Source organism: Dipodomys spectabilis, unplaced genomic scaffold (genome assembly GCF_019054845.1).
Source record: "Dipodomys spectabilis isolate Male_0828 unplaced genomic scaffold, ASM1905484v1 ptg000340l, whole genome shotgun sequence".
Lineage (NCBI taxonomy): Eukaryota > Metazoa > Chordata > Mammalia > Rodentia > Heteromyidae > Dipodomys > Dipodomys spectabilis.
Window position 1 is genome coordinate 1,461,619 of NW_024871017.1, and position 21,809 is coordinate 1,483,427.

The window sequence follows — 21,809 nt, forward strand, 5'->3', positions numbered from 1 at the left end:
CCATTAGAACTGCTGCATCATTTTGCCTTTATGTGTTGGTAGAAACATAGCATTTGTGGGTAGAAGAACATCAATGACTTATTTTCACTAAAGGTTTACTTTTTAATCACTATATATTCTGGGTTCAGAACATCAAAAAAATTAAGTTCTAATAGTAGTATTAAGTTCTAATAGTAGTATTCTTGCTTTTGTTGGGACCCTGAACAAGTATATATTCTTCTGCCTCAGTTTCTTTAATCAAGTGATAGTTGTTTTTTCAATAATCAGTATTAGCTGTGACAGTAATTTTTCATTCATAGTGTTTAAGATGTCTTTTACGTCCTTATTTGTATGTGTTTTCTTGGAATGTCTGCATGTGTGTGTGGGCACCAGTGCTGGGGCCTACAGATGGCCTGGGCTTTGTCCCTTAGTTTTTTTGCTACAGGCTAAAAGAAATGGGGATATCCAACATGGGCAGAAGTGTTTGTCTCCGCTTTTAACATGTGTGCTCTGCCACTTGAGCCACACCTCTGCTTTGGCTTTTTCAGTGATCAACTGGTGATCAGAGCCTTACAGGCTTTCCTGCCTTGCTGGCCTTGGACTTCGGTCCTCAAATCTCAGTCTCCTAATTTGCTAGTATTAAGGGATGAGGCAGCCATACCTGGCCTTAGCCATCTATGCTTTAACTTCTGATACTCTAGGCATTTATTTACTCTGTAAATAATAAAGGATTTGAATGGCTAGGAAGTATTCAGTGGTGCCTACTTCCAACTTTGGGTACCTGTTTTTGTCCTTCACTAATGATTGCCTTTTACCTTCTGTTAGAAACTGATTAAAACAGAATTACCAGATGGATAGAAAGTTCAACCAAATTATATCCACACTCTTGAAACACCCACAGCCTTCGCAGCTAGATGGGAAGGAAGAGTCTCTCTGAGCACAGGGGCTTAGGTCCCTTCTCTGATAGTGCTTGAAGAAAAGACAGCGGTTGCTTCTATTATGTAATAAATGTCAGAGTCACCAAGACGGGACAGGCTTTTTCTGATGGCATTGCTAAGGCTCACTGGAGAATCCAGGAAATAGATTTTCGATAGGCCAATGTTGGATGTGAATATGTGGCAGGTGCTTTAATGGCAGAAGCCAAGATCACTGCTACCTCCACCTGCATGACCAGTCAGATCACAAGTGAAATCTGCCTACTGCTTTATTCAAATAATAGAGAGGCTCCTTGGGTTTGAAGAGTCAGGATCAGGCCTGCCAAAAGTCAGCAGGGCTTCAGGGTGTTCACAGCACCCCCTGAGTGTGTTTACTTGTCTGTCAGCTGCAGAATGTTCTAGCCCAGTTCCTCGAACCTCTGTCACCCTAACATTGAAAGGAAAGGGGATATCCAACTTGGGCAGAGGTGTTTGTCCCTGCTCTCACAGAAGTTGTAATTTACCTGACCTCACCATGTCCTTAGCTTTCCTGTTGACCAGATCACAAGATCTTCTATGGAATTTGGTTCCTAATTTCTACAGTGGTTTACGATGTGTAGATAGCTGTTTATATCACCTAAACATGCCAAATACACACTCCGTTTTGGTATGTTTAGAATTTGGTATTTTCCTTCTATTCCTGAAAAGTTCTCTTGAAGTAAGTAAATTCCTTTAGGTGAACTTTCAGTCTTTTGTATTTTAATGAGAATATACTGGTGAATTGAAATACCGTGTGTGTGTGTGTGTGTGTGTGTGTGTGTGTGTGTGTGTGTGTGTGTGTGTGTGTGTACGCACACTGGGACTGTAATCTAGGACCTTGTGCGTGCTAGGTAAGAGCTCTACCATTTGAGTTATATTCCCAGCTTGTGCTCTATTTTTAAGATTTCAAAAGTAAATATTCATAAGCCATTCAGACTTTCAAAGAAATTTCCCTGTGCTGGGAAGGTGACTCAGTGGTAGAGCCTTGCATGCCTGAGGCCCTGGGTTCGATTCCTCAGCACCACATAAGCAAAAAGAAAAAAGCCAGAAGTGGCACTGTGGCTCAAAGTGGTAGAGCGCTAGCCTTGAGCTGAAGAGCTGAGACAGCGCCCAGTCCCAGAGTTCAGGCCCCACGACCGGACCCGCGCGCCCCCCCCCTCCCCCTTTTCAGCCAAGTCAGAGTATTTTCTTGGTTGGTATGATGGCTTTAGAAAGCCCCTTTACACTGTCCGGGGTTCATTTACTGCAGGCAGTGAAGACTTTGCTTCAACTCATTTGTTGGTACCAGGAAATTTCCTTGTTAAGGTCTGGTTTGCTACTGTTGGTAAGCACACAAAAAGTTTGAAGGTTCTGCTGTCGTTTGACAGTATTTACTACCAAATTCTATTACTCTCACCATGGAGAAACAGAGATTCCTTATTTTCCACTGTTCAGATATTCTTCCCCCCACCTCACCTGGTCTTTGATAGGAGGGAAAATCACTTTCTAAAAAAGATTTGCCCTGAATCTTAGCTGAGCAAACATTTTTCCAAGTTGGGTATGAGAATGAGAAAGATGACGAACCTGGGCTGGCCAGTCGATGAAGTTCTCAGAGCTTCCCTGGTTTACGTTGCCCTCTTCCATCCCCGACCGATGGGCAGACAGTAAGTCACCGGGATAGAAGAAATGGAAAAGGACGCTTGTCTATGAGTTGGATGAACTTGAGTGCTTTGATGCTTGAAATTTTGGTGAAATCGTGTTCCATGATGACTAAGTGTGACTGTTAATGGATCACCTTTCCAAATCTGGTGGAAATATATTTAGTTCTGTAAATAGAAGAAGGAATGAGTCTTGAACTTGCTTTTATTCCATGTGCAGCAGTGCTCTGGGTTCTCTTATTAGTTCTCTTGGTCTGTTCTTTCTGTTGTTGAGTAATTGGCTATTCAGTAATAAAACCTTCATATGTTTTAAATCCTGAAAGCTAACCTCCTTGCCTCCTAAAATTGTGATTTTGCTTTTGTGGTTCTGTTATTTAGGAGATGCCAAAATCGGTAGTAGCACTGTCAGCTCTTTGAAGAATGATGAGTTCACTGCGAGGGGCTTGCGGCGTGATGGGAATACGGAAGATATCTGGACTAGCTCGCAGAGCTCCAAGTCCTGTGGGAAAGGGGTTTCCATTGAAACTGCCAATTTAAGGGAGTATGCGCGATATGTGCTGAGGACTATCTGCCAACAGGTATTTTTTCAGTTTAGGTTGGCTTTTTTTAAAAAAAATAATGTGTAGCTTGTTTTGGAGACAACTGCTTAATAGTTTCAGAAGCCTGTACATAGGCAGTCCTTTTTGTCCTGTTGTTAACTGTATTTAGTAGTAATTCCTAATTTGCAAAACAGTTGCAAGAATATGAACTCCTCTATATTATCCTTTATATAAGTTCGTTGATGTTTTTGTATTTTGCCACTTTGTTTTATGATTCATGTGTATGAACATGAGTATATGTGTGTATGTGTGTATATTTATAGAGGTTTTGAACCCTTTGAAAGTCAATGGGTACTTTATTCTTCTTTAATTTGAATACTTCAGTCTTCATTTCTTCCAGAATTAGTGAAAATTAGAAAATTTAGTGTGAATTTAACATTTTTTCTCAACTGTAGGCAGCATTTGGTGTGGCTGGTTACCTGATGCAGTGGGGTTTGTCTCTGCTGCCTGCAGTTTAGTTTCAGTCTGCAGGTGTGATGTGCTCTGCGTGGCCCAGCGTTCATTGGTGACGCTGGCTGGATCACAGTGTCTCTTGCACCGTTCAGTACTTCTCCATCGTTTCCGACTCTTTCCACTTGTCATTGTAAGAGATCGTTCACATTCTGTTCCCCTTCACACTCCCCTACCCTCAGATGCATTTCATTCCTCTCCTAACCAGTCTTCACCACGGCGATTGTCAGATGGCACGGTTCCCCTCCTTCCAGTCCCCCTAGTCCTCCACCATATCAGTTTGTATTCTGCTTATGGAAAACCGCCACCCTTCTATGTACAACCTTATGGATTACTTATTTAATGTTCAAATCATTCTAGGTTTACTTAATGGGAATCCTGTATCCGATCTTTTGTGTCATTTTTTTGGTCGTGGGTCTCAAACTCTGAGCTCTTAAGCTCAAGGTGAGTGCTCTACCACTTGAGCCACAGTGTCACTTCCGGTTTTCCAGTGGTTTATTGGAGATATGAGTCTTACAGACTTTCCTGCCTGGGCTGGCTTTGAACCGCTATCCTCAGATCTCAGCCTCCTGAGTAGCTAGGATGACAGACAGGCGGAGTCACCGGCGCCCGGCTATTTTCATATTTTTTAAAAGCATTTGCGCACTTCCTCTGCTGCAGAGCTATTTCCCATTCCCCCTGGAACACGAGTTCTGTTTGGTATACAGTGGCACTTAGTAAGATCTGGGTCCTGTGCTTTTTGTTTTTAATAGAGTAGCATGGCTTCATTGCTCTCAGCAGATAGCTAGGAAAATCACGAGTGTGTATGTATGTAGTCACAAATTCATATGACACCTCTAGTTCTCATCCCAGCCCACAGGGTTGTGTTTTGCCTCCCTCGCATTGCAGTCAGTGTTGCCTGTGTACATAGGTGGCATTATGGGTGAGGGGTGGGACATCAGCCACTCTCTCTTCTGCTTAATTTTGCAGTCTACCTGAAGTACTTTAAAGGTTGCTACACCACCAGGAAGTACAAACCTCCCAAGGAGAGCTGAAGTTCCTGTTTCCTTAGGCTTACAATACTGCATCTGCCCCACTCCCCAACCCAGAAAAAGGAAGCAAGCAAATGCCATTTGGAAAAACAGCAGAAAAATGCAGAAAAGAAAGAAAACTAGATTGTTTTTTCTACCCTTATAGAATTTGTTCTTAATTTGAAATAGAATCTGGTTTATTTATTTGTGTGCATTTTGTTTCAATTTTTTAATTCCCTGGGTCTACATAGCATACCAAGCATCCAGAAGTCAAACTACACAAAAAGTATGCTCAGAGATGTGCCCCCCCTCAATAGCCCTTCTGTCCTGTGCCTTTCTTGGCTTCAGGTGACAATTCATTGTTTTTCTGACTTTTTCTGTTTTAAAAAGTGATACTTAAAAAGTTGTATACCTCCTATAGCTTGTAATTTGTTGTAGAGATAAGGTTGTCAGAGTCATGTTTTTTGTGTTTTATTGTAGCTGTGATGGAAGTTGCCTCGTAGCTAAGTAGGTAGAGAGAGACAGTTGTGTGTTGTCTCCAGCTGTGAGTGCACAGTGGGTCCCTGGGAGATCCACAGTGTATTTGATGCCTAGAACTGCAGCAAGGCCAGCAGTAGGAATGCCCGGCCCTCTGTGGCGCCCGGCAGCTGGTCCAGGAGGATGTGGTCCGCGCTCTGTGGGGTGGGAACACCCGGGCTGACGCGCAGGTTCAGGCGCCAGCATCAGGCATGCATACACAGACCTATGCTCACAGGCCTATATGCACACACACACAGCATGCCTGTGTGAATAACGCAGAGGATGCTTCGTTAGCAGTCCACAGGCTCTGACTGCCTCCTTTTGAGTTTGATAGAAGGGGTCTGATGTCAGGCAATTTTAATGGACAGTCAGTATTAAACTACTGGTACTACAGTAGAAAAACAAGGTTCATCTAAAAGCGATCTGGCCCAGAGTCCAGTTCAGTTACTTTCATTTCTTGTCCTAATTTGTAATGAAGAAAGGGAGCTAAGAATTTAAATTACCAGGGACTCTCCAGAACGCAGCATTTATAGCCTCAAGTTTTTGGTACAACCTCTACCCAGCAGTTAGATTTCTTTGAAATTACTATAAAATAATTGTATAGAAAGTAGCTATGCACTGCTATTTGTGTTGGTAACAGTTTCATAAAGTCCAGTATTTTCTAAATATCTGTATGTTCTGCCTATTCAGCGGAATACAGTTTAATGTATTCTGTTAATGTGATGAAGAGCATATACTATAGAAATATCATTACAGAGCAAGTGTTAAAATCCAATTAAAATATAATTTAGAAGGCATGTTAGAGTGTTAGAGAACCTACCTAGAAAGCAAAGTACCCTCAGTTTAAAACCCAGTTCTGAAATAAAATAATAAATAAATGCATAAATAGTGCCCTAAAAAAGTACTCATTTTCCATTTGAAAATATATACCAGTATTTTATTTTTTTTGCATATATTTTAAGTTGTTCTCTTTAGTCAGAGTTCCACCTTGTGTTTTTGATAAGCCAACATGCTAGAATTTTTCTTTTTAAAACTTTTTCCTTTTTCTTTCATATGTTTTTTTGCTTGTAGAGTCTTACCAGATTTTCGTGCCATTTTGCTCTGAGAATTTAGAGCATGATACATAGGTTTGTGGTAAGTTGGTGCCTGTCAATCTAACTGCTGTGTCATTTTTAGGAATGGGTAGGAGAACATTGCTTAAAAGAACCTGAAAGATTATGCACAGACAAAGAACTTATACTGGACCCTGTGCTTTCAAATGTGCAAGCACAGAAATTATTGCAGCTCATTTGCTACCCGCATGGCATTAAAGAGTGTGCCGAGGGAGACAACCTGCAAAGACAACACATCAAACGCATTCTCCAGGTAAGAGCTGCTTTCCAGCCTTGGGTTTGTCACTTAATACACGGTTTGTGAGGATCACAAGTCACGCTCCCTCACTTTGCCGTTTCTGATTCTTGAGTCAGATTCTGATTTTTTTCAAATTCCTTTTCTGGGGATTTGCCTCAGTTTATTGCTGCAGCTGTCACAAATAGTGATACATCTGTACATCTGTACTACATTTACCTGAGAGAGGAAGGAGTCTTAGACATATTAAGAAGCATTAGAATTACGTAGGAATGAAGTTGTTAGGTTTTGAAAGATGAAATGTCTCATAGTGTCTAGCCAAGATGGTGACATCATTTGGATGTTGCTATTTGTTTCTTTGTGTGTAGTGAACATAGGTAATTGATTGTAAGTCTTTGATCCTTGTAAACTCTTTTTGTGCATCTTACCCTGCTTCTTCTTGAAAGAATGAGTGCTGTGAGAACTCACATGTTAACATGGGTTTAATGTTCTTAATATCGAATGGAAATCTTTGCATCTTCCCCAGAATCTTGAGCAGTGGACACTGAGACAGTCCTGGCTGGAACTACAACTAATGATCAAGCAGTGCGTGAAGGACCCTGTGAGTATGCGTTGCAGGGTGCACACGGATGAAATCTCAGGAGAAAGGAGAGCCTTGTGGGCTCTATCTTCCTTATGTCTCGCTCTAGGGCTCCGGTTCTGTGGCTGAAATGAACAACTTATTGGACAATATTGCAAAGGCCACCATAGAGGTCTTCCAGCAGTCTGCAGATTTGAATAGCAGCTCCTCTAGCGCTGGCCTGAGCCTCTTCCACCCACATGGTGTTGGAAATGCTGATGCGAGTAGCACGAGGCAAAACGGAATAAAGACATTTCTGAGGTATCTTTCATGCTTTGTCATGAACTCTTCACAGGTTACTGTGAATTTTATTGGCCTAATACTTTTTTAATTAAGATGCAGGAAGTATGAGAAAATCACTACTTAGTGACAGTTACCATTAAGCAACAAGTTAGAGGATAAAGCTAGGTGAATGATATCTCTCTTGGCATTTAACATACTTGATTGAGTAGACTCAGGAGCCTTCGAGCCACAGATACACTCAGGTTCAAGCCATGATTTCAGTTTCTTCAGGAGCTACTGTGTTCCATGGTATTCATTAAATCGGAAACACATTCTGTTACCTTTCTTATTTGGCAGTTATTCAGTAATATAACATGGTAATTTGCATTCAGTATTAGAACCAGTAGGTGTATGAATTGTAAAGTAATCCTTTTAATCATGACTGATTGACTGTCTTTGATCATTTTGGTAAAAACAATAACTAGTGAATTTTAAAGCTTAAAAGAATTGATAGTGTAACTATTTAGCCAAGTGTATTGTTTGCCAACACAATGATTGTTAGTAGTCAAAAAGCCAAAATCACAGAGAACTGCTAAAAACCAGTTCATATACAATGCCTGCCCCAAGCTCTCCATACACGTGGATGGAATGCAGAAGCACATGTCTGGTTTTGGCAAGAGGAAGATAGTTGAGAAATGAGAAGGAAATTTTTGCATAGTATGTCCTGCACATCAAACTGTGATGTTGGCGCTTCCGTCCTTGTGTGAGGCCAGACTCGGCTGCTTCACGGCGTAACACCTGCCTCTGGTTGTAGTTCCTCAGAGCGCAGGGGCGTGTGGCTGGTGGCCCCCCTCATCGCCAGGCTGCCAACCTCTGTTCAGGGAAGGGTGCTGAAGGCTGCTGGAGAAGAGCTAGAGAAGGGGCAGCACCTGGGCTCCTCTTCAAAGAAGGAGAGAGACAGACAGAAGCAGAAAAGGTAGGACTGAAGGGGTGTGTGTCTGCGAAGTGTCTGGTTCTACCACGGAGGCCGGGAGCCCTGCCACCCACCCGACAGTCCTGTCCCCAGAGCCCACGGAGACCATGAGCCCTGCCACCCACCCGACAGTCCTGACCCCAGAGCCCACGGAGACCATGAGCCCTGCCACCCGACAGTCCTGACCCCAGAGCCCACGGAGACCATGAGCCCTGCCACCCGACAGTCCTGACCCCAGAGCCCACGGAGACCATGAGCCCTGCCACCCACCCGACAGTCCTGACCCCAGAGCCCACGGAGACCATGAGCCCTGCCACCCACCCGACAGTCCTGACCCCAGAGCCCACGGAGACCATGAGCCCTGCCACCCACCCGACAGTCCTGTCCCCAGAGCCCACGGAGACCATGAGCCCTGCCACCCACCCGACAGTCCTGACCCCAGAGCCCACGGAGACCATGAGCCCTGCCACCCGACAGTCCTGACCCCAGAGCCCACGGAGACCATGAGCCCTGCCACCTGACAGTCCTGACCCCAGAGCCCATGGAGACCATGAGCCCTGCCACCTGACAGTCCTGACCCCAGAGCCCACGGAGACCATGAGCCCTGCCACCCACCCGACAGTCCTGACCCCAGAGCCCACAGAGACCATGAGCCCTGCCACCCACCCAACAGTCCTGACCCCAGAGCCCACGGAGACCATGAGCCCTGCCACCCACCCGACAGTCCTGACCCCAGAGCCCACGGAGACCATGAGCCCTGCCACCTGACAGTCCTGACCCCAGAGCCCACGGAGACCATGAGCCCTGCCACCCACCTGACAGTCCTGTCCCCAGAGCCCACGGAGACCATGAGCCCTGCCACCCACCCAACAGTCCTGACCACAGAGCCCACGGAGACCATGAGCCCTGCCACCCACCTGACAGTCCTGACCCCAGAGCCCACGGAGACCATGAGCCCTGTCACCTGACAGTCCTGACCCCAGAGCCCACAGAGACCATGAGCCCTGTCACCTGACAGTCCTGACCCCAGAACCCATAGGCATTTCATTGTTTAAGGAATCAGAGATGGTCTGTCAGCCAAGGTTCTGTTCCCAGAAAGTTCCATGTAGTAATAGTACCCCGGCTCCCAGTGCCATGTGGTAATACTTAGTACCCCCACTACCAGTTCCACATGGTAATACTTAGTACCCCAGCTACCAGTTCCACATGGTAATACTTAGTACCCCGGCTCCCAGTGCCATGTGGTAATACTTAGTACCCCAGCTACCAGTTCCACATGGTAATACTTAGTACCCCGGCTCCCAGTGCCATGTGGTAATACTTAGTACCCCAGCTACCAGTGCCATGTGGTAATACTTAGTACCCCAGCTCCCAGTGCCATGTGGTAATACTTAGTACCCTGGCTTCCAGTACCATGTAGTAATACTTAGTACCCTGGCTTCCAGTACCATGTGGTAATACTTAACATATGGGCACCCAGTGTCATGAGTGCGTTGGCTCTCAGTTCTCCCTGTGAGTCTAAGTCATGGTTGAGCCTTTAAAAGCACCTTGACTTCAGATGAATGGACCGTGGTCGTGGTAGCAGGACATTCTATGTCTGGCGAGGGTGCTGGCGTGAGGTTCACACTATTAGGCAGGTGCTCCATCATTACACCATAACACCCACAGTTAGTTTTAGTTATTTCTAGTTCTTGGTAGGTAATATTCGTGTTTAAAACATGTATAATTGAAAGTTTGGAATGCTAGGCCCTGTAATAGTTACTGACATTTCCAATTAGTACTCTTTCTAAGCAACCCAAACTAATATTTTCTTAGTTAATTTTATACCCTTAAAGGTTTGGGTTTTTTTTTTTTTTTGTTTGCTTGCTTGCTTGCTTTTGCCAGTCATAGGGCCTGAACTCTGGGTCTGGGCGCTGTCCCTCAGCTCTACAGCTCAAGGCGAGTGCTCTATCACTTGAGCCACAGCATCACTTTCTGGTGGTTCATTGGAGATTAGAATCTCATGGACTTTCCTGCCCAGGCTGGCTTTGAACAGCGATCCTCAGATCTCAGCCTCCTGAGTAGCTAGGATTACAGGTGTGAGCCACTAGTGCCTAGCTTGCCCTTAAAGGTTTTCAATAATTTTTAAAAAGTAACATTTCTGAGGAACAGATATCACACATTGAATTTAGCATCTTTGGGGTAAAGGGGAAAAGTAATCATGTCTTCCATTTTGTAAGAATTCAGAACAGGAGGTGTCTTGTCCCCTGGTTAACACCGTCTTTGCTGGCCTCTTACTAAAGGCCAGTGCCTGTATATTGTAAGCTGACTGAAATACTTTGGTCTGGAGCACACATGTAGATTTTTTTCCCTCTAGCGCTTGTTGGGTCAGTTGGTCTTTAATTGATGATACTTTATTTAAATGCCAATGAAACTAGAAATTTTGCCAACTGTCTGTCTTCTTTGTCTTCTTTCTCTTTTGTAGCTAGTACTGGGGATTGCGCCCAGGGTCTCGTGTGCTCTACCGCTTGAGCCACGCCCCCAGCCTAGCCTTCTTTTGTCCTAGCTAATTTCCAGGTGCATCTTGGGGAGCAGGGGTCCTCAGACCATTGGTCCTCCCTCCGACCTATGTTTCTCAAATTCTCAAGTACCTGGGATTACGGGCATGTACTGTTAGGTTGGCTTATTTGTTGAGAATAAATTTTAATAGTTTTTAATTGAGATTAAGTGATTTCATAAATTTCACAGTATTGTGGGATAGTGATACTTAAAGTCACAAACACATTTTAAGCTTCACAAGGCAAATTGTCATTATCGTGGTCTATAATGTTTGTGAATTCTATGAGCTTTGACAATATTCTGTTTCTTCCACATCAGGTGATACGTACATTTTTCCTTTTGTTTAGTGTAAACTGTTCCCCCTTTCCCTCTCATTCCCTCCCTCCCATTGCTGCCCTTGATGAGAGTAAATTTTGGCCTAGGCTGGCTTAACTTGGATCCTCAGGATTTCTACCACACATTCCTGGCTCTTGTCAAATATCCTGAAGCCCCTTTATCAGTGGAAGCTGTGTGCTGTCGACGAGCCTGGACCCTAGCGGCTTCTAGCAGGAATCCCACTCTTAGGGTCCTCCAACCTTGTGGCTAGTCCTGTTTGGTCTTAAGAAATGTGTTGAAGCCAGGTGCTAGGGGCTCACACCAGTAATCCTAACTACTCAGGAGGCTAAGATCTGAGGACTGCAGTTTGAAGCCAGCCTGAGCAGAAAAGTCTGGAGATGCTCATCTCCAATAAACTTCTACAAAAAGGCTGGAAGTGGTGCTGTGGCTCAAGTGATACAGTGCTCACCTTGAGCAGAAAAAGCTCAGGGACAGTGCCCAGGCCCTGAGTTTAAGCCCCATAACTTGCAAAAAAGACAAAGAAAGTATGCTAAAAAGGAAAGCCAGCCCCCAAAGAATCAACACTGTTAAGAGGCATGTTTTCTGAATTTTAAAATCAAAGTTTAAGTGAAACTTTTCTTAATTTTCACTTTATTCCATATATAAGCTAATCTGTTTTCTTATGAAAAATTTAAAACGCTGCAAGTGCGGTGCTCTCCCCCTCGTGGGGCCCGCTGCCGTGCGGCATGCACCGACAGGGCTGCCGGTGCCTTCCAGGGCAGTAGAGCGCATCTAGATATTTAGAAGCCTCGCCTGGGTTTTAATCTGTGCTTGCTTGCTTGTCACTATTTTCTGCCCTTTCCTTCATTTAATAGTGAAATAAATATGAGTAAATGAAGACGTGAGTGACGGCTAGCTCTTTCTGACTGATCTGCCGTGGTCGCTTCCCTTGCAGCATGTCTCTTCTGAGCCAGCAGCCATTCCTCTCCCTGGTCCTCACCTGCCTCAAGGGGCAGGACGAGCAACGGGAAGGCCTCCTGACATCGCTGCAGAATCAAGTGAACCAGGTGAGGTGCGGCCAGCGTCTCCCTGACGATGTGCTGGTGCTTTAACGGATAAGGATGCACCATGTAGGGTGCAGCCAGCGTCTCCCTGACGATGTGCTTGTGAAACCAATAAGGATGCACCATGTAGGGTGCGGCCAGCGTCTCCCTGACGATGTGCTGGTGCTTTAACGAATAAGGATGCACCATGTAGGGTGCAGCCAGCATCTCCCTGACGATGTGCTTGTGAAACCAATAAGGATGCACCATGTAGGGTGCAGCCAGCATCTCCCTGACGATGTGCTTGTGAAACCAATAAGGATGCACCATGTAGGGTGCAGCCAGTGTCTCCTTGACGATGTGCTGTGCTTTAACGAATAAGGATGCACCATGTAGGGTGCAGCCAGCGTCTCCCTGACGATGTGCTTGTGCTTTAACGGATAAGGATGCACCATGTAGGGTGCAGCCAGCGTCTCCCTGACGATGTGCTGGTGCTTTAACGAATAAGGATGCACCATGTAGGGTGCAGCCAGCATCTCCCTGATGATGTGCTTGTGAAACCAATAAGGATGTACCATGTAGGGTGCGGCCAGCGTCTCCCTGACGATGTGCTGGTGCTTTAACGAATAAGGATGCACCATGTAGGGTGCAGCCAGCATCTCCCTGATGATGTGCTTGTGAAACCAATAAGGATGTACCATGTAAGGTGCAGCCAGCGTCTCCCTGACGATGTGCTTGTGAAACCAATAAGGATGCACCATGTAGGGTGCAGCCAGTGTCTCCCTGACGATGTGCTGGTGCTTTAACGGATAAGGATGCACCATGTAGGGTGCAGCCAGTGTCTCCCTGACGATGTGCTGGTGCTTTAACGAATAAGGATGCACCATGTAGGGTGCAGCCAGTGTCTCCCTGATGATGTGCTTGTGAAACCAATAAGGTTGCACCATGTAGGGTGCAGCCAGCGTCTCCCTGACGATGTGCTTGTGAAACCAATAAGGATGCACCATGTAGGGTGCAGCCAGCGTCTCCTGGACGATGTGCTGTGCTTTAACGAATAAGGATGCACCATGTAAGGTGCAGCCAGCGTCTCCCTGACGATGTGCTGTGCTTTAACGGATAAGGATGCACCATGTAGGGTGCAGCCAGCATCTCCCTGACGATGTGCTTGTGCTTTAACAGATAAGGATGCACCATGTAGGGTGCAGCCAGCGTCTCCCTGACGATGTGCTTGTGAAACCAATAAGGATGCACCATGTAGGGTGCAGCCAGCGTCTCCCTGACGATGTGCTGTGCTTTAACGAATAAGGATGCACCATGGTTTCAGTGGATGCTGGGCACTGTAATCCACGCCCTCTTCTCCCACCTGGTGTTCCTCAGAACGCCCGCCACAAGTACCACTCACAGGTTCACAGTGTTACAGCATCAGTGACCCACGTGACAAGGTAGATAGACATGCCCATTGAGATGTGCGTAGTGTCGAGAACTTTGGGGCAGGCCGTGTGCTGTGCCCTCTGGAGAAGACAGTCTGCCTGGGCGGAGCAGGGATGTGACCTCTGTGACCCTGCACCCCAGCAGCCTGGCCTGGCCTGAGCCGGGAGGGTTCAGGAATGTATTTGTATGGGTCTGCCGCGGGTCTGATGCCAGCTCGCTGGCTGCACCAGGAGGCATTTTAATGTATTCCTCGAGTTTGGATATGGCTTTTTTAGCCACCATGGCTCTTTGGATATCTGTTTGGGACACTGTTTATGTACTGCCTAGAAACTAAATGACTCAGAAAGTTTTGAGTGTCAATCAAGAGCAGTGGCCAGGTTGGCTGGGCAGTGAGCCCCGCCTCGTGGCACTGTGTTGTATGGTACCAGGTTGGCTGGGCAGTGAGCCCCGCCTCATGGCACTGTGTTTATGGTACCAGGTCCTCTCCTGTGTGGCAGTGGATGGACGAGAACAAGGATACTGAATCCTGCTCCGTTCTCTTTGCCATCTCTCACTGCTGGATCTAGGAGATCTTTTCTCCACATAGCTACTCATGTGAAATATAGTTCTACTTCTGAAATACGAATCACCTACACCTCCAGTATCTAAGCTCCTTATATTTACATCAAAATGAAATTCACAAGGTCTGGGTCGAGTTCTGGTGGTCCACAGCTGCAGTCTTAGCTACTTGAATGGTTGAGATAGAGGATCACGGTTCACGGCAAGCCTGGGCATTCACAGAAGGCACTTCTAGAACAGCCAGCAGCTGAGTGCAGTGCAGACACCTGCCACTCTGGCTGATGGTTCCCGACCAACTGAGCAGATAAGTCTGCCAGACTCCGTCTCAATAGAAGAACCCAGTCGGGATGGTGGGGGATGGAGGGGGTCATACACCTGTCATTCCAGCTACCGGGAAGTATAAAATAAGATGAAGGTTCAGATATGCACTCTGGCCAAATAACCAGTGGGAAAAGTGGGTAAAGTATGGCTCCGTGGTAGAGCTCCTGCTTAGCTAGTGTTGAGGGCCTGATTGAAATCCCAGGAAGCAATAAAAACTTTGAAATGTGGACTAATAAATCTGTACTAGTTGTTTGGACTAATGGCGTTGACTGCTCTCCACCACGGCACCAGCTACGCCGTCACATGGGTGGAAGCTGCATCCATGGAGCCCAGCTGTTGGCTGGAAGAGGCTCGTGTCAGATGCCAGCCTAGCCTGCATTTTGTTTCCCAGTCCGTTTGGGTCACTGTGTAGGTGTAAGTCCATGTTCACTGTCACTCTGCCCCTCGCCCTGCGCTGTGTCCCCTCTGCAGTGTGTTCACTCATAGCAGGTCCCTGGAAATATAGCCTGGGACCAATGCGAAATTTTCATTCTATGTCCCCAGTTTTTAAATAGTGTGGTTAACTTTTTTTGTTAATGTTTAATGGCCTTCTAAGGCATTTCCCCAGGCTTAATGATACTGTCTGTATCAACAGATTCTCTGCTTGTGAAAAAGGAGGAAAACTAGAATTTTATTAAGCTTTCTTTGTTAATTTGTGAAAGCTAAAACATTGTTTGGGGCTGTCAGGAGCAAGTTCCGCTGACCTTTTTGTGAGGAAATCAGAGCAGTTTTCAGAGAGAAAGGGTTTGGTCTCTCCCTTTCTTTTTCTCTTTTCTGCTTTCAGATCTTAAGTAACTGGAGGGAAGAGCGCGACCAGGCTGACATAAAGGCACGGCAGGCGGTGCACGAGGCCTTGCAGCTCCGCTTAAATCTGGTAGGGTGCTTCCTGTGCTTCCTGTAATGGCCCCTTTCTGTGTGGAAGGCGCTCCAGGTCCAGCGGGGCTGCGGGCAGCGTGGACAGCAGGCCTCAGCAACTGCTTCCCCTTTCCTTCAAATCTCTGCACTCCCTGCCACCTTCCTTCCTGTCTGGGTCAAGTTCTAGACAGTAGTCAAAGTTTGAAGCATTATTTGTTTTCTTTAACAAAGGTCTCTTTCTCTTAGTTTGTGCTTAGAGGTGTTCTAGAAAAACTGCTACTTCAGGATATGTTAGTTTTCACCAGATGAATTTAAAAGCCATAAAATCCTTCAACTCAGAATTATGACTTTCTATCACATTGATCACAAATACCAATTTCACAAGGCTGTTTGATGGGAATCATTCATTTCTCAAACATGGTACATTCCTTGGACTTGTCCTTTCCTACTGAGCTAACCCCAACAGCACCGTCAGTGGCACCTTGCCTGGTGTCTTGACTTAACTTTTAGCCTAAGCCCCACACCTAGGAGCTGGCAGCCTGAGGGGAAAAGCTCCACTGAGTTCAGAAGCACTGCTTCTGGGTTAGCAGGTGTTTTCAAAGGTGTTATCACCACACGCTTAGATTAAACATGTCAGCTGCAGGTAGTTGGATCACATAGTTTGGACAGTGATCAGATTTAATGTAATTGCAATTACATTATAAACTGAACATCATGAAAGACAAAGGAAAGAAATCTAATATTATGAGTGTCCACGCTCATTGATCTTCATTCAGTTTTTGACCAAACAAATGCTGAAGTAACACAAAATAGTGATAAACTCATAGCTAAGTGAGGAAAACAAGAGTAATTCATAATAAGCAGAGTATAGAAACCTTTCTTTTTTCAACTAATGACAATTTGTGGGTGTGACTGGGGTAGTGGGTGTAATGTGGTGGTATAGTAGGTGTGATGTGGAGGTGTAGTGGGTGTGGTGTGATGTGGTGTAGTGGGTGTGATGTGGTGTAGTGGGTGTGATGTGGTGTAGTGGGTGTGGTGGTGTAGTGGGTGTGGTGGTGTAGTGGGTGTGATGTGGTGTAGTGGGTGTGATGTGGTGTAGTGGGTGTGGTGTGGTGTAGTGGGTGTGATGTGGTGTAGTGGGTGTGATGTGGTGTAGTGGGTATGATGTGGTGTAGTGGGTGTGATGTGGTGTAGGTGTGATGTGGTGGTGTAGTGGGTGTGATGGTGTAGTGGGTGTGATGTGGTGTAGTGGGTGTGGTGGTGTAGTGAGTGTGATGTGGTGTAGTGGGTGTGATGTGGTGTAGTGGGTGTGGTGTGGTGGTGTAGTGGGTGTGATGTGGTGTAGTGGGTGTGACGTGGTGTAGTGGGTGTGATGTGGTGTAGTGGGTGTGGTGTGATGTGGTGTAGTGGGTGTGATGTGGTGTAGTGGGTGTGACGTGGTGTAGTGGGTGTGATGTGGTGTAGTGGGTGTGATGTGGTGGTGTAGTGGGTGTGATGTGGTGTAGTGGGTGTGATGTGGTGTAGTGGGTGTGGTGTGATGTGGTGTAGTGGGTGTGACGTGGTGTAGTGGGTGTGATGTGGTGTAGTGGGTGTGATGTGGTGTAGTGGGTGTGATGTGGTGTAGTGGGTGTGGTGTGGTGTAGTGGGTGTGATGTGGTGTAGTGGGTGTGATGTGGTGTAGTGGGTGTGATGTGGTGGTGTAGTGGGTGTGATGTGGTGTAGTGGGTGTGATGTGGTGTAGTGGGTGTGATGGTGTAGTGGGTGTGATGTGGTGTAGTGGGTGTGATGTGATGTGGTGTAGTGAGTGTGATGTGGTGTAGTGGGTGTGATGTGATGTGGTGTAGTGAGTGTGATGTGGTGTAGTGGGTGTGATGTGGTGGTGTAGTGGGTGTGGTGGTGTAGTGGGTGTGATGTGGTGTAGTGGGTGTGGTGATGTAGTGGGTGTGATGTGGTGTAGTGGGTGTGACGTGGTGTAGTGGGTGTGATGTGGTGTAGTGGGTGTGATGTGATGTGGTGTAGTGAGTGTGATGTGGTGTAGTGGGTGTGATGTGGTGTAGTGGGTGTGATGTGGTGGTGTAGTGGGTGTGGTGGTGTAGTGGGTGTGATGTGGTGTAGTGGGTGTGACGTGGTGTAGTCGGTGTGACGTGGTGTAGTGGGTGTGATGTGGTGTAGTGGGTGTGATGTGATGTGGTGTAGTGGGTGTGATGTGGTGGTGTAGTGGGTGTGGTGTGATGTGGTGTAGTGGGTGTGGTGTGGTGGTGTAGTGGGTGTGATGTGGTGTAGTGCGTGTGACGTGGTGTAGTGGGTGTGGTGTGGTGGTGTAGTGGGTGTGATGTGGTGTAGTGGGTGTGATGTGGTGTAGTGGGTGTGGTGTGATGTGGTGTAGTGGGTGTGATGTGGTGTAGTGGGTGTGATGTGGTGTAGTGGGTGTGGTGGTGTAGTGGGTGTGGTGTGATGTGGTGTAGTGGGTGTGGTGTGGTGGTGTAGTGGGTGTGATGTGGTGTAGTGCGTGTGATGTGGTGTAGTGGGTGTGATGTGGTGTAGTGGGTGTGATGTGGTGTAGTGGGTGTGGTGTGATGTGGTGTAGTGGGTGTGATGTGGTGTAGTGGGTGTGATGTGGTGTAGTGGGTGTGATGTGGTGTAGTGGGTGTGACGTGGTGTAGTGGGTGTGATGTGGTATAGTGGGTGTGATGTGGTGTAGTGGGTGTGATGTGGTATAGTGGGTGTGGTGTGGTGTAGTGGGTGTGATGTGGTGTAGTGGGTGTGATGTGGTGTAGTGGGTGTGGTGTGATGTGGTGTAGTGGGTGTGGTGTGGTGGTGTAGTGGGTGTGATGTGGTGTAGTGCGTGTGATGTGGTGTAGTGGGTGTGGTGTGGTGGTGTAGTGGGTGTGATGTGGTGTAGTGGGTGTGATGTGGTGTAGTGGGTGTGATGTGGTGTAGTGGGTGTGATGTGGTGTAGTGGGTGTGGTGGTGTAGTGGGTGTGGTGTGATGTGGTGTAGTGGGTGTGGTGTGATGTGGTGTAGTGGGTGTGATGTGGTGTAGTGGGTGTGGTGTGATGTGGTGTAGTGGGTGTGGTGTGGTGGTGTAGTGGGTGTGATGTGGTGTAGTGCGTGTGATGTGGTGTAGTGGGTGTGGTGTGGTGGTGTAGTGGGTGTGATGTGGTGTAGTGGGTGTGATGTGGTGTAGTGGGTGTGATGTGGTGTAGTGGGTGTGATGTGGTGTAGTGGGTGTGATGTGGTGTAGTGGGTGTGACGTGGTGTAGTGGGTGTGATGTGGTATAGTGGGTGTGATGTGGTGTAGTGGGTGTGATGTGGTATAGTGGGTGTGGTGTGGTGTAGTGGGTGTGATGTGGTGTAGTGGGTGTGATGTGGTGTAGTGGGTGTGATGTGGTGTAGTGGGTGTGATGTGGTGGTGTAGTGGGTGTGATGTGGTGTAGTCGGTGTGACGTGGTGTATTGGGTGTGATGTGGTATAGTGGGTGTGATGTGGTGTAGTGGGTGTGATGTGGTGTAGTGGGTGTGGTGTGATGTGGTGTAGTGGGTGTGGTGTGGTGTAGTGAGTGTGATGTGGTGTAGTGGGTGTGATGTGGTGGTGTAGTGGGTGTGGTGTGATGTGGTGTAGTGGGTGTGATGTGGTGGTGTAGTGAGTGTGATGTGGTGTAGTGGGTGTGATGTGGTGTAGTGGGTGTGATGTGGTGGTGTAGTGGGTGTGATGTGGTGTAGTGGGTGTGATGTGGTGTAGTGGGTGTGATGTGGTGTAGTGGGTGTGACGTGGTGTAGTGGGTGTGATGTGGTGTAGTGGGTATGATGTGGTGTAGTGGGTGTGGTGGTGTAGTGGGTGTGGTGGTGTAGTGGGTGTGATGTGGTGTAGTGGGTGTGATGTGGTGTAGTGGGTGTGGTGGTGTAGTGGGTGTGATGTGGTGTAGTGAGTGTGATGTGGTATAGTGGGTGTGATGTGGTGTAGTGAGTGTGATGTGGTATAGTGGGTGTGATGTGGTATAGTGGGTGTGACGTGGTGTAGTCGGTGTGACGTGGTGTAGTGGGTGTGATGTGGTGTAGTGGGTGTGATGTGGTGTAGTGGGTGTGATGTGGTATAGTGGGTGTGGTGGTGTAGTGGGTGTGATGTGGTGTAGTGGGTGTGATGTGATGTGGTGTAGTGAGTGTGATGTGGTGTAGTGGGTGTGGTGGTGTAGTGGGTGTGGTGTGGTGTAGTGGGTGTGGTGTGATGTGGTGTAGTGAGTGTGATGTGGTGTAGTGGGTGTGGTGGTGTAGTGGGTGTGGTGTGGTGTAGTGGGTGTGGTGTGATGTGGTGTAGTGGGTGTGATGTGGTGTAGTGGGTGTGGTGGTGTAGTGGGTGTGATGTGGTGTAGTGGGTGTGACGTGGTGTAGTGGGTGTGATGTGGTGTAGTGAGTGTGATGTGGTATAGTGGGTGTGGTGGTGTAGTGGGTGTGATGTGGTGTAGTGGGTGTGGTGTGGTGGTGTAGTGGGTGTGATGTGGTGTAGTGGGTGTGATGTGGTGTAGTGGGTGTGATGTGGTGTAGTGGGTGTGATGTGGTGTAGTGGGTGTGGTGTGATGTGGTGTAGTGGGTGTGATGTGGTGTAGTGGGTGTGATGTGGTGTAGTGGGTATGGTGGTGTAGTGGGTGTGGTGGTGTAGTGGGTGTGATGTGGTGTAGTGGGTGTGATGTGGTATAGTGGGTGTGATGTGGTGTAGTGGGTGTGATGTGGTGTAGTGGGTGTGACGTGGTGTAGTGGGTGTGACGTGGTGTAGTGGGTGTGATGTGGTGTAGTGGGTGTGATGTGGTGTAGTGGGTGTGATGTGATGTGGTGTAGTGGGTGTGATGTGGTGTAGTGGGTGTGGTGTGGTGGTGTAGTGGGTGTGGTGTGATGTGGTGTAGTGGGTGTGATGTGGTATAGTGGGTGTGATGTGGTGTAGTGGGTGTGATGTGGTGGTGTAGTGGGTGTGGTGGTGTAGTGGGTGTGGTGTGGTGTAGTGGGTGTGGTGTAATGTGGTGTAGTGGGTGTGGTGTGGTGTAGTGGGTGTGGTGTGATGTGGTGTAGTGGGTGTGATGTGATGTGGTGGTGTAGTGGGTGTGGTGTGGTGGTGTAGTGGGTGTGATGTGGTGTAGTGGGTGTGATGTGGTGTAGTGGGTGTGATGTGGTGTAGTGGGTGTGATGTGGTGTAGTGGGTGTGGTGTGGTGGTGTAGTGGGTGTGATGTGGTGTAGTGGGTGTGATGTGGTGTAGTGGGTGTGATGTGGTGTAGTGGGTGTGACATGGTGTAGTGGGTGTGATGTGGTGGTGTAGTGGGTGTGATGTGGTGGTGTAGTGGGTGTGATGTGATGTGGTGTAGTGGGTGTGATGTGGTGTAGTGGGTGTGGTGTGGTGGTGTAGTGGGTGTGATGTGGTGTAGTGGGTGTGATGTGGTGTAGTGGATGTGATGTGATGTGGTGTAGTGGGTGTGATGTGGTGTAGTGGGTGTGGTGTGGTGGTGTAGTGGGTGTGACGTGGTGTAGTCGGTGTGACGTGGTGTAGTGGGTGTGATGTGGTGTAGTGGGTGTGATGTGGTGTAGTGGGTGTGGTGTGGTGGTGTAGTGGGTGTGATGTGGTGTAGTGGGTGTGGTGTGGTGGTGTAGTGGGTGTGATGTGGTGTAGTGGGTGTGATGTGGTGGTGTAGTGGGCGTGACCTGGTGGGTGTGGTGGGCGTGACCTGGTGGGTGTAGTGGGAGTGGCCTGGTGGGTGTGGTAGGTGTGATGTGGTGGGTGTGGTGGGCGTGGCCTGGTGGGTGTGGTGGGCGTGGCCTGGTGGGTGTGGTGGGTGGGATGTGGTGGGTGTGGCGTTCTCTCTTTTTCTGAATCCAGACTCTGGGCTGTGTTTGTGTGCTAGGTGGGAGGCATGTTCGACACCGTGCAGAGGAGTGCTCAGTGGACCACGGACTGGGCCCTCCTGTTTCTGCAGATAATCACCTCGGGAGCCGTTGACATGCACACTAACAAGTATGTGCTCACCCCACACTCTGGCGCTGATGTCCTGAGGACAGATGCCGCCACACTCTAGTGTGCCTTCCATAGCAGTTAAGCGTAGCTTCGTTCCTTTTAGGACTAAAACTGTTGTTTTGTTTTGCCTCTTAGTGAGTTATTCACCACAGTTCTTGACATGCTGGGTGTCCTAATCAATGGGACCTTAGCCTCTGATCTATCAAACGCATCCCCAGGGGGGTCTGAAGAGAATAAACGAGCATACATGAACCTGGTGAAGAAACTGAAAGTAAGTTGTGACCAGCTTGTGGTATACATTCAAGGTGATTGTGGGTTTCTTGTCTAATGAATGCATTTTCTGTAAATTATTACTCAGTAATTTAAATGCTTACACATTCGACGTAAAGTGATGTGATTGCTAATT

General features: G+C 47.6%; 2 protein-coding genes across 4 annotated transcripts in view; one reads left to right on the forward strand and one right to left on the reverse strand.

Annotated features, from left to right (window-relative positions):
* Positions 1-21,809, forward strand: part of Med12l (mediator complex subunit 12L) — a 231,938-nt gene that overhangs the window by 171,635 nt on the left and 38,494 nt on the right. For both annotated transcript variants that reach the window (XM_042665626.1, XM_042665625.1), the window contains 9 exons: positions 2,948-3,147; positions 6,324-6,512; positions 7,021-7,095; positions 7,184-7,374; positions 8,150-8,311; positions 12,117-12,228; positions 15,338-15,427; positions 21,294-21,403; positions 21,539-21,674. In XM_042665626.1, coding sequence (XP_042521560.1) covers positions 2,948-3,147; positions 6,324-6,512; positions 7,021-7,095; positions 7,184-7,374; positions 8,150-8,311; positions 12,117-12,228; positions 15,338-15,427; positions 21,294-21,403; positions 21,539-21,674 — 1,265 coding nt within the window. The remainder of the gene's footprint in view (positions 1-2,947; positions 3,148-6,323; positions 6,513-7,020; positions 7,096-7,183; positions 7,375-8,149; positions 8,312-12,116; positions 12,229-15,337; positions 15,428-21,293; positions 21,404-21,538; positions 21,675-21,809) is intronic.
* Positions 1-21,809, reverse strand: part of P2ry12 (purinergic receptor P2Y12) — a 51,226-nt gene that overhangs the window by 28,120 nt on the left and 1,297 nt on the right. The window lies entirely within an intron of this gene.